The sequence below is a fragment of the Folsomia candida genome, unplaced genomic scaffold (assembly GCF_002217175.1).
Source record: "Folsomia candida strain VU population unplaced genomic scaffold, ASM221717v1 Fcan01_Sc039, whole genome shotgun sequence".
NCBI classification, from domain to species: Eukaryota; Metazoa; Arthropoda; class Collembola; order Entomobryomorpha; family Isotomidae; genus Folsomia; species Folsomia candida.
Window position 1 is genome coordinate 1,010,284 of NW_019091231.1, and position 11,591 is coordinate 1,021,874.

Below are 11,591 nucleotides of genomic sequence, written 5' to 3' on the forward strand. Positions count from 1 at the left end.
GAATTATAACTTTAACTTTTGACACTTTAATTCACTGGTCTTCTCACTTTACGTCCAAATCGGGTAGCTATCCCCGGCTCAGTTTCTTTCAACTTTTGCACCGCAGACTCCTTGTCCAATCTGGCAGTCTTCGTGACCTCTGGTGTCACTGCTGGCAATTCCTTCGATGATGAGATCTCCAATGGATAAAGACGTTGAATGGGTCGCAGGAACATTCCTCCCATCGTCTTAACTTTCGCCACGCGGGCTTGATCCTTTCCGAGGAAGTCCACAATTCTTCCCATTGGCCAGTCCAAACGCTTCTTATTATCCGCACCGATGAGAACAAGATCTCCAACTTCCAACTTATGCTCTTTCTTCATCTTGCCCTTATGGACCAAAAGTGCAAGATATTCCTTTCGGAAACGATTTCGCAGTTGCACTCGCAACGTCTTCAGTTTTTCATACTGCCTCCTCAGACCACTCCCATCCAAAACCGCTACTTCCGGAAATTCCGTCACAGTTATATCTTGAATAAACATAGCCGGTGTTAGTGGGATGAGGTCGTCTTGGTCCTCATTTACAAAGGTTAAGGGTCTTCCGTTCACGACAGCTTCCACTTCGCAAAGACATGTGAGAAGCTGATCGTAGTTCAATTTCTTATGACCCAGGACACGTTTCAATAAATCTTTAACATTTCTGATCAGCCGCTCCCAAAATCCTCCCCACCAGCTTGCTGTAGGGGGGTTGAACAGCCACTGAATCCTTTGAACTTGGGATTCGGCTTCAATCCTCTTCCAATCCAATTTTCGGAACAAATTGTCCGCTCCGACAAAGTTCGTCCCGTTGTCGCTGTAGATTGTGGTGGGTCGACCACGTCTACTCACGAAGCGAAACAACGCCAACAAAAACGAATCAGTGCTGATCGATGTCACCAACTCCAGATGGATTGCACGGTAGACTGCACACGTAAAAATCACGAACCAAGTCTTCGACCCGTCGGTCAGAGTGAGCGGACCTGCTAAATCCACTCCCGTGATTTGAAAAACTGCTGCGGTCTTCACACGATTTTCTGGCAATGCTGCCTCCGTCACATTTCCCGATTTGGCAGTAAAACGGCGACACGTCACGCACTTCCCAATAACTCTTCTAATTGCTTTCCTTGCTTGAATAATCCAAAAACTCTCTCTGAGCGATCCCATAAGAAACTGGACCCCAGCATGCCCGTTGATAGCATGACTCCATCTAATAAGTTGCTCCACCATGGGATGATCATTTGGCATTAAAATCGGCAACCGGAAGTGTTCTGAATCCATCCTATTCAGCAGCTTGGTCTTCACGCAGAGAATTCCATCAATATTCTTGACCACACGGAGTCCACAAATTACTTTCTGATCCATTGGAAATTCTTCTCGTTGCACCAACTGCACCAAGGTCACTTCGGCACGATTTATTTCCTCCTTCGTTAGTTTTCCATTTTCACTGCTCCTTTTTCTGCATTTGTCGCCAAATCGAAGGAGGTAGGCAATGTGGCGAATATTCTTCATATAGCTTGAATAACGCTTCACATACCATGCATCGACTGTCTCCACGGAACTCATAAAAGCCTTCTTCTTTTCAAAATTGATTGCATTTTCATCCAGCTTTTCGGTATGCGCTGGCCAATTTTCAGCCGGACCCTTAAGCCAATCTGGTCCCTCCCACCAACGAGATTCCACTAATTTCGACGGCGAACAACCACGCGACAGCAAATCTGCAGGGTTAATTCCACCTGGAACATGGGACCACTGCTTCGGCTGACTTAAGGTGCAAATCTCCTTGACTCTGTTCCCAACAAAAGTACCCCACTCGTCGTTACGCCGAATCCATGCGATGGCAGTGGTCGAATCACTCCAAAAATAAGTGGGCACATCCTCCATAGATAAGGCTTTCTTGACTGATGCTGTTAAACGACTTGCAATTGTACAACCAAGTAATTCAAGTCGAGGGATTGTGACCTTCTTGATGGGGGCAACTCTTGATTTTGCCTGAATCAGTTGCACTGATACTTCGTCCCCCCGGTCCACACGAAGAAAGACAATCGCAGCGTATGCAAACTGACTAGCATCCGAAAATGTGTGGATTTGACATCTCTCCTGACGAGATGCACAAACATGTCGAGGAATGTGAATGTTGTCCAAATCAGGGACCTCGCTCCACCATTCCAAGAACTCCTTCTTCACATCTTCTTCCAGTTCTGCATCCCACGATGACTTCTCCTTCCATATTTTCTGCAGTAATAACTTTGGGATCAATGTCGCAGGGCTGAGAAATCCCAACGGGTCATAAATCTTCTGCACTTGCGACAACACCACACGTTTCGAAATTCTTACTGGCAGCTCTTCACGTGGAATCTCAACCTTCAAAATATCTTCATTCTTATTCCACTTGAGCCCCAACACAGTTGTCAAAGGTTGGGACGATCCTTCCGCAGAACTGACCTCCCACTGGCGAAGATCCATCTTGGCATCCTCCAAAAGATGAACTGACTTCTCCTTAAATTCTTCATATTCTTCCATAGTATCCACGGACGTCACACAGTTGTCGACGTAGAGAGATTGGAGTAGTTTTAACGCCACAGCAGAATATTCTCGACTTGCACTCTTCAAATGATATTCTATTACTGCTGCAAGTAGAAACGGGCTACAATTCACTCCAAATACTACTCTTGAATGCCTCAGCACCTTGAATTCTTTTCTCCCTGGACTTTCCCACCAGAGAAAACGAAGAAAGTCACGGTCCGCAGGATCCACCGCGATCATCTGGAAAGCCTTGCGAATATCCGAGATGACTCCAATTCTTCTTTCCCGGAACCGCATTAAAATCGATGGAATTAACTCCAATAAATTCGGGCCTTTTTGCAAACATTCATTTAGCGATGGATTTCTTGACATCTTGCACGATGCGTCGAAAACTGGGCGCACGGGCGTGGTCAAACTGTCCGGTTTGAAGACCGGGCGATGAGGCAGGTAGTGGACTAATTTTCCATTTTCTTGCAAGTCCTCGCCACTCACCTCCTCGACGATCCCTTCTTCTATCCACTGCTTAAAAATTCCATCATAGACATCATATTGATCTGCAGCCTTCAATTTTGTTGTTGCTGCCATCAGCCGCTTCTCCGCCACCATTCTATTACTAGGAATCGGGGGCGCCTCACCAATCCAGGGCAATTTCACCGAGTAGCGACCATCATCGGTTCTTGTTACCGTATTCAAGAAATGCTTTTTAGTTTCCAATTCTTGATCTTTATTCTTTACATCGACAGGATCCATAATTCCTAAAGTCTCCAGACTCCAAAGTTCCGACACGGACGACTGGCAAGACATAAGGGCGCTGGACAAGTGTAACATTGCTGTTGAATGATAACCCGCTGGTAATTTTCCACTCAAGGTCCATCCGAAGACTGACTCCATAGCGGTCAACCCACACGCCAACTGAACAACTCTTCCTGTCATTAGTTGCCCAAAATAGTCACTTCCCACGAGGACTTCAATTTCTGGATTCTGTGACTTCATGTCACTCAGCATTATCCGGTTCTGTGCTAATTCTTCTAACCACGGACCTTTTGGGATTCTGCGAAGTCGGCCACAAATTTCTGGTTCGTCCAAGACTTCCAAATCTCGTTGAGTATTTCCGTCCGGGCTGGATAATGTTACACGGAGTCGGTTGTGTCGCCGTCTTTCAGTTAACTGGCCGCCGAAGAGAACCTTTCTTGACCATACTTCCCCTACCGGCTCCAATCTTAATGCTTCTGCTGTGTCGCGACGAACACTTGACCCTTGACTCCCGTTATCAAATACAAGACGCGCCACACGGTATCTGCTCTTATCATTGTTGTAGATCCGAACTAGCAGCGTTTGTAATAAGACGTCCCCTGCACATTCATGGCTTGTCATTGCTGATGGGGCACCACCTCTTATTTCTTCTCTGTCGACCGGTCTCGCCTCCTGCTCTTGGGCCTTCTGGGCGACTTCCGGACACATTACCACCACATGTTGTCTTGAACAAATGATGCACTTTAACTTTGCTTTACAGTTGCTTGAAAAATGACCGGACCTTAAGCACTTATAGCAACACTTTCTGTCCTTCACTCTGCCATTCTTCTCTTTCATGGTCATCTGAGGTCCTCGCCAACAGTCAACACTGGCGTGATTCTTGTCACAAAAAATACAAGTTGAACTGTGCCCACTGAATAACCCAGCTGCTGTTGCGACGTCGCTCTTGTGATACCCTTCACCGCGATGATTATCTTTCTTCTTGTCCTTTTCCGGCTGTTTCTGCGATGGGATGACGAATGTGAGCCTCTGAGCTCCCTTAACTTCCGCGCGGATGAACTTCATGAGACAAGTCAGTCTCTCCTCCACCGGCTTAATTTCTTCGTCTCCATATCCGGACAAGGCACTTCTCTGCCACACTTTCACTAATTCAATTGGCAGTCCTGATTCAATCATTGGATAGAGGAACGCTGCACTTTCTTTAAATGTCACTCCAAGGGACTCGAGACCTCTCAAATTGGACTCGAGATCATCATACATACTCGCCAATGAGATATTTTCATTCTTCTTTCCAGCATTAGAGATGACCAATTGTTGCAGCTTCCTTACATACACCTCAGTGAGTAGCACTTTGTCGCCAAACCTGTCCTGCATAGCCTCGATAACTTTGGGATAATTCTTTGCAGACTGTGGCCAACTTTCAACAAGTTTTGCAGCTTTGGAGCCAGGAACCATGGATTGAACAAGATACTGAAATTTGTCACAATCGTGGAGTTCTTCATCTAAATGTATCTTCTCGAATTGTGACCAAAAACTAATCCATTCCGTCACTTCGCCTGCAAACTTCTTAATTTCAATTTTGGGCAGCTTGTAAGTCCGATTCTTTTTTAACGTAGTCGACTGCGACGACGATCCGGCTTCGGATTCCGACAGGACCCCAGGCAGGTGAAAAACGCGACGCACTTTCACACAAAAGTCCGACCACTCATCCCGGTACTTATCCATGCTGTCGTACTCTGCTTGGTACTCTTCTTCCGAACACTTATCCGCCAGCATCTTAGCAAGAATCTTGTCATCAGATAACTGCAGGTTTTCTATCGCCACCTTCATCCGTTCCATTTTCACCTCGACCTCCTCCTCATCTGGATTGTCAGAATCCAAAATGATCTTCAATTCGTTGAGTGTCCGAGTGAACTTCCTGCGAAACGGAGTCCTTGTAGCCTTCAAATCTTCCATGACGAAATCTCAGGAAAATATAAAATCCAACAAATACCAAATATTAATATTCAAGTAAGTAACAGCAATTAAAACTGGAATTCTCCAACCTAGGTAGGCTGCGCTTAGGGCCGCAGCAAACCGCTCATTCGGTTCTTCTCAAAGGGATGAACGACGGACAATACGGCAGCAACGTGAATCTCTTCCTCCTCTTTGACCTTGGCACAAGTCCGTCTTTTAAGGCAGGAACCACTAACACCACACTACTCTCGACAATCACGTCGAGGTCACCAAAATGTTGAGGGAGCAGACCTACTACCCGTAGATAAGTCCTCACTTAAAAATTGCCGAGTGGAATGCGGTGTATGACTTTAAAACTCTTCTCGTGACTTATGATTCTTGCGATTCTTTACTTTAAAATCAAAGCTGGAACTAGTAAAGCCAATTACATTTACTAAACCACTTTATTTAATTAGAATCAATTAATTCGTTGGAACATTAATTTTACATGACTTCTCATGACCAACTCAAACCCAAGAATAATCCATACAATTATTCACTCACACAGCAACAGAAAAAATAGTGGCCCAAGCCCAAGAGAACCGGAAAACTCAAAATCACGAGGTTATGAGACACTCAATTACAATACAAAGAAATAAAGGCATTTTCATACAACTACAAAATATCATTACTTATGAAACCTTATACTAAATTCTACAACATGTGAGATAGAGAAAATAATGTGAGATGAGATGAGACGGGATTATTGTGAGAAGCGATGAGTTGTATGGAGATAGAAGCAATGTATCTCATGTCATCTCGTCTCATCATAAGTGAGATGACATATGAGATACAATTTTCACCGTCAAATTTAAGTTCTAACCAAATTAAATTATGCCCAATCGGCGAAAAAATTGTTTCCTCGTGGTGCAGTGGAAAATAGTGTCCAACAAAATGATAATTGCTTCCCCAAATCTTTGGAGAGTACTCACCTGGCACACTAAATCAACGAGTTTGTCATATAAATATTTGTTTGTTTTCAGGGAAAGCAGAATTTGGTTCCTTGGTTACCTTTGGGAATTCGTCCCAAGAAAACCCATCCACCCGAGTGGATTAACTAAGAAGTTCAACTATACATTTTTAGAGGTAAGTAGGCACCTAAATTTGATATGTATGCATTAATAGCGTTATTGTACATAGAAATGTTATTAATAGACACTTTTTTTATTTTCGAAGTGCTATGAATTTGCACCGAACAATCAGTTTTTTAGTGACTTAAAAAATTTAAATTCATAACTTTTTTTGTTGTTTTCAAAACATTTTCAATTTTTAAAATCACTCAAAAACCGATCGATCAGTGCAAATTCACAGCACTTCGAAAATCCTTAAAAAAGTGTCTATTAATAAAATTTATACCATAATATTCTTCATAGTCTGACTGAGTTGTTTCCCTCGCTGGAATGACACAGTGTTTGCATCGACGACAGTATTGTCTGCGATGCTTGTGTCTTGTTTGTATTACAACCATAGGGTGAAAAATGTGGAATTAATTAATAAGATATTTGTAATCCCTTCAGATAAAGCTACCATTCCAGCCCCATCCGTACCCCTCCACAACGCCATGACTCCAACCATGCCCCCCTTTGGGACAAAATGTCAGGTTTTCGGTTTCCTCCAAGGCCCAGATTTTGATTTGCACCGAATTGGAGCAACCGTTCTAAAGGAGAGCAGATGTCAAGATATTTTCCAAAGGATCGAGACAAAACTGAAAACCCCCTGTTTTTACACCGAGTTGGAAGTACTGGACCCAATGGGTGGTGGTGAGGTGGGAATAAACCAACCGCATTTTGATGCCAGAGTTAGAGAACGTAAAATATGGGATAATAGGAGGGGTAATTTAGTTAAAGTTGATCAAAGATATCCAATCTTTTGCGAGAATTGGGTCAATTCCACGAGTGAGGAAACCTATGTGTTTGCTGGCTTCAGTATCCACCACATAGTGCAGGGTTCGGTTAGATTTTTCATGTTTGAAAATAATTATGCTTTAAAATAAGTTTGAATACATGGGTACACTCCAAAAAATTCTATTACCAATATATTACCACGCTGACCCACCTATGACTCTAAAAACGTGGTGATAAACCTGTTACGTCGAGGTATCATTGTATGTATTACCAAGTGGTAAAAAATTATTACCGTTTAGTATGATTTTTTTTATTTTTACATTTTTGTATGGGTTATAAATTTTTCTATGACCTTTTAAATACAGAGTTATGTATTTTTTGAATTTAATAATTGAAGATCTTAGGTGTTTATAAAAGATGTACATTCTGCTACATATATTTACCTGTTTTTGTTCTCGTTTTATTGTCATAGATACAATAAAACTATGGATATTCAAATAATAATTGTATTGCTTGTTTTAAACGCATATACCATTTCGTTTGAGGGATTGAATATATACTTTTGAGAGCCAAATTTAGCACAAAATAAAAAAAAACCTTACGCTTAAAAATTCACTAAAACGTGTCAAATGTCATAAACTCACATTATATTTATGTACATACGTAATTATTTATTTGAGTTATTTCGACTAAGTTCGGATTACGGTTGAATAGTAAGTAGATAAAATTAAAAACATTTAGCAAACTTGTTGTTGTCAGAGGTGTGCGAATCCTGGGGGGAGTTTGAATTAAATTCATGTATTGTGAAAAGAATAGCATTGCCAAACTATACAAAAATATAGGAAGTCACTACACCAATGTATCAATTTTCACGGAAGTATAGCTTACAGAATTTACTTACACGTTCATATAATTATTCGGTACTAAAATCACCTGTATTACGGCATAAGCGGAGTATGTAATGAGGAAGTTGTAATTGGCGAGTTGGCGTGTCTGACTCTCCAAATGCATACCTACGCATACATGCCATTAAGTATTCTTTCTATTATTCAGCCAAAAGGAGAATGGGTTGCATTAATGAGACCAAAGGTTAAACGGGTTACAATAATTAACATTTCTGTAAAGAAAACGCTCAGGTTAAACTGTTTGTATGAATCGCATGTTTGTAAAAACTAAACAAGAGACTTTCTATTTTTGGTTTGACAGAGAGTGTAATTCATTTGAACAATTTAAGAAATGGATAATCGTACATCGTACATGGTGTTTTAGATGCAAATTGTGATACTCGTATTATGGAAGGGTGGCCAATCAACTTTGGCAGGATTAAAAAACACATTGATTACTATTGTGGCGGATTCATAGGATTCTTTTTTGAATATTGGGATGGATTTGGAGTGAAATTGGAAATTTGATAAATTTTCAAATCTAAAAGTTTAAGGAAGTTTGATATCATTTATGGGGGTTAAATGTCGGAAAAAATCAATCTTTATTTAATAGCTGGGGAAAGCTGGATTTAACTGTTGTTATTTGGGATTTATCGTTCACGTTAATTTTTGGAAATATTTCTCATTTCGAAGTTGGTTATAAATCTCGATTAATTTGGGATTTATCGTTCACGTTAATTTTTGGAAATATTTCTCATTTCGAAGTTGGTTATAAATCTCGACTTATTTGGGATTTATCGTTCACGTTAATTTTTGGAAATATTTCTCATTTCGAAGTTGGTTATAAATCTCGATTTATTTGGGATTTATCGTTCACGTTAATTTTTGGAAATATTTCTCATTTCGAAGTTGGTTATAAATCTCGATTAACTTGGGATTTATCGTTCACGTTAATTTTTGGAAATATTTCTCATTTCGAAGTTGGTTATAAATCTCGACTTATTTGGGATTTATCGTTCACGTTAATTTTTGGAAATATTTCTCATTTCGAAGTTGGTTATAAATCTCGATTTATAACCAAGTTGGAAAGGAACGGACACATCTCAAATTTTATTTCTATGCAATGCTGAATAACAATTTAGAAATTAAACAAATTAAAACATTTTATGATTTTCACACAGAAATTGAGCAATTTTGTAATACATGTTTCACATCTATAATGGTGAAGGATGGTGTTGTCAATTTTATTTGTTAGGTTGTCGTGTAAGAGAAATTTGAAGACGCTGGGCAATTAGTTCGGTTGCCTGACCCACATTCTAATGTCCAAAGTCCATCCCAAATCTGGATACAAATTCCTTCAAATCATATTGCACAAGTTGAGCATATGCAGATACTGGAACCATAACTAAATTGATAATTTTAAAATATACCAGCAATTTGTAGATTATATTTGTACGACATTGTCTTCATTAATTATCGTTATTTGTAACCCTTCCCCATTTTAATCCTTTCAGAGGATACAGATATCTTCAGATAGTAGAGTAAATCGATTCGTACCTAGCCACAAAATATATACTTTAAATAATTTAAAATACTTCTAATTATTCAACCAAGCAATCCATCCGAAGTGCTCAGCAGCGTTGTCACAGTTGCAGAGATGACTTGCTCGAAATACTGCACTTTCGTCTCCTTGTTTATCCGAAAGATTTTAGTCCCCCCAGAACCTGCCCAAATACAAAACTCCCGCGTTCCTTTTAACCTCCGCCGTGTCCACTTTATGTCCAACTTGCCACCATCCCCCACCAACGAGGCGGCCCATCTCCTCTTAACTTCTGTGCTCACATCGAGCAATCCATGTGCCAGAGGTAACGTGAGATTTATAACGATCGCCACCACCACCGCTACCGAGGGAAAGAAAGAATACACCGGAAACGGTAGGGTGTCATACAATCGGATTGTGACGAAATTGGCGACGACGAAAACCACGAGCCCGATAAGGATCAAAAAGATGGTACCCAGTTCCTGAAACGGGGCGACGGACAACATTCCCAACTGAATTTTAAGATGCGTCGTTATCCCGGCATTTATTCGGGCCGAGGATGCAAAGAACCTTCCCGATTCGTGTAACAAGATGGAATATATTGATCGTACAATATTCAAAAGTGTTATAAAAATTAAGATGACCAGAGTCATGGCGCGGCAAACTTCGTAAACGTTGATCATCAGAATAAGAAAATAAAGCACTTTTACAATGATCAATGTCAAATGGGTGAAGTCATATATTTTATGCAAGTCCCGCCCTAGGAAGTTGAAGGGGTCGAATTCCATGTAAACCTCGAAAGGAACGAGAAGGAATCTGTAAATGTAGAAATTTCGAACCAAGAATATTAAACTTGCTTCAAGAATTTTGTTAGATTCGTCGAATACGGCGTGATTGTCTTGTCCTGTAATTAATAAATTTGCAGTTTGTTGCATATTTAATCAGTTTCAATTATTTTGAAGTATTGAATATTCGAAATACGCGCCTCTTTTAACCACATGCCAACTTACCCCGGACTTGCGCCCCTCCTACCAGCTGTCCTTCAAGCTTTACAATTACATTGAACCCATTGACTAGATCCTTCCCATAGAGCGTGATCATGGCATGATTTACAATCACGTAGTACGTCAAAATTCCTAACAAGGACAAGATTAGTGCCACTGGCAACTCTACGTATGGCTTCTCCGGACTGGAGCGTAGAGTTTGAACAAAATTATACATTATTGCACAAGCAGTGATTGTGTCGACGGAAAGGAACATGTTAAAATGCCAGAGTTTCAGGAAAAACTTTCCACTAGCAGATTTATAACATAGACATTCTCTCTCTGCATCCCATTGGATGGGGCATTCCGAAATAAATCCTAATCTTGAAGCATGTTCCTGAAAACTGGATTTTACGTACGAGGCAGTCATTTCGACCGAGTTCTAAGTTGAGAATAAATGCTTGGCTTTTTTAGGAGCTGCGTTTTGTCAGCGGAATCGATTTAGTCTGAAAGACTCCTTCATCAAAAATTAACGAAGTGGCTTTTGCTGGAGAATTTTGCTGGAAACTCGGCATTTCCTTGCTGGAATCAACATGTCTAACCCCTTTCATGTGAAAACTTATTTTATAACGAAAGAATAAAAAAAAAATTAGTACGTACTTATTTTTCATACTCGATACTTAGGAACTTTGGTAAATATTAAGCATCTAACAAAACATATTATTGAGAAATTTAATGCCTTATTTAGATAAACTTGACCAAAACATCTTTCAACTAGAACATGATTCCGTCTAAGCAATTTATTAATTGAGTAGTCAGTTTATTTACTCTAAAATATAAAAATATCGTCCTGATATTAAAGCGATAACCAAGTATTAGACCCCGAGAAACTTAAAACCATTTAATTGAATGTTTTATATATAACATTCTTAATAAGAATAACCCAGTCTCCGTCTGTCTGTCTGTCTGTCCGTCCGGAACGCATTGGAGGCATTGGAGGATAGGAGGGCAAGTGCTTATACATTTGGAGGTATTGAGCTTAAAAGGGGCAG

At 40.4% G+C, this 11,591-nt stretch overlaps 1 protein-coding gene across 1 annotated transcript; it reads right to left on the reverse strand.

The window, feature by feature from the left end:
• Nucleotides 1-26: 26 nt before the first annotated feature.
• On the reverse strand, nt 27-5,249 carry LOC110861261. Its single transcript, XM_022110364.1, has one exon. The coding sequence runs from the start codon at nt 5,247-5,249 to the stop codon at nt 27-29; it is 5,223 nt and encodes a 1,740-aa protein (XP_021966056.1).
• Between the last annotated feature and the right edge of the window lie 6,342 nt (nt 5,250-11,591).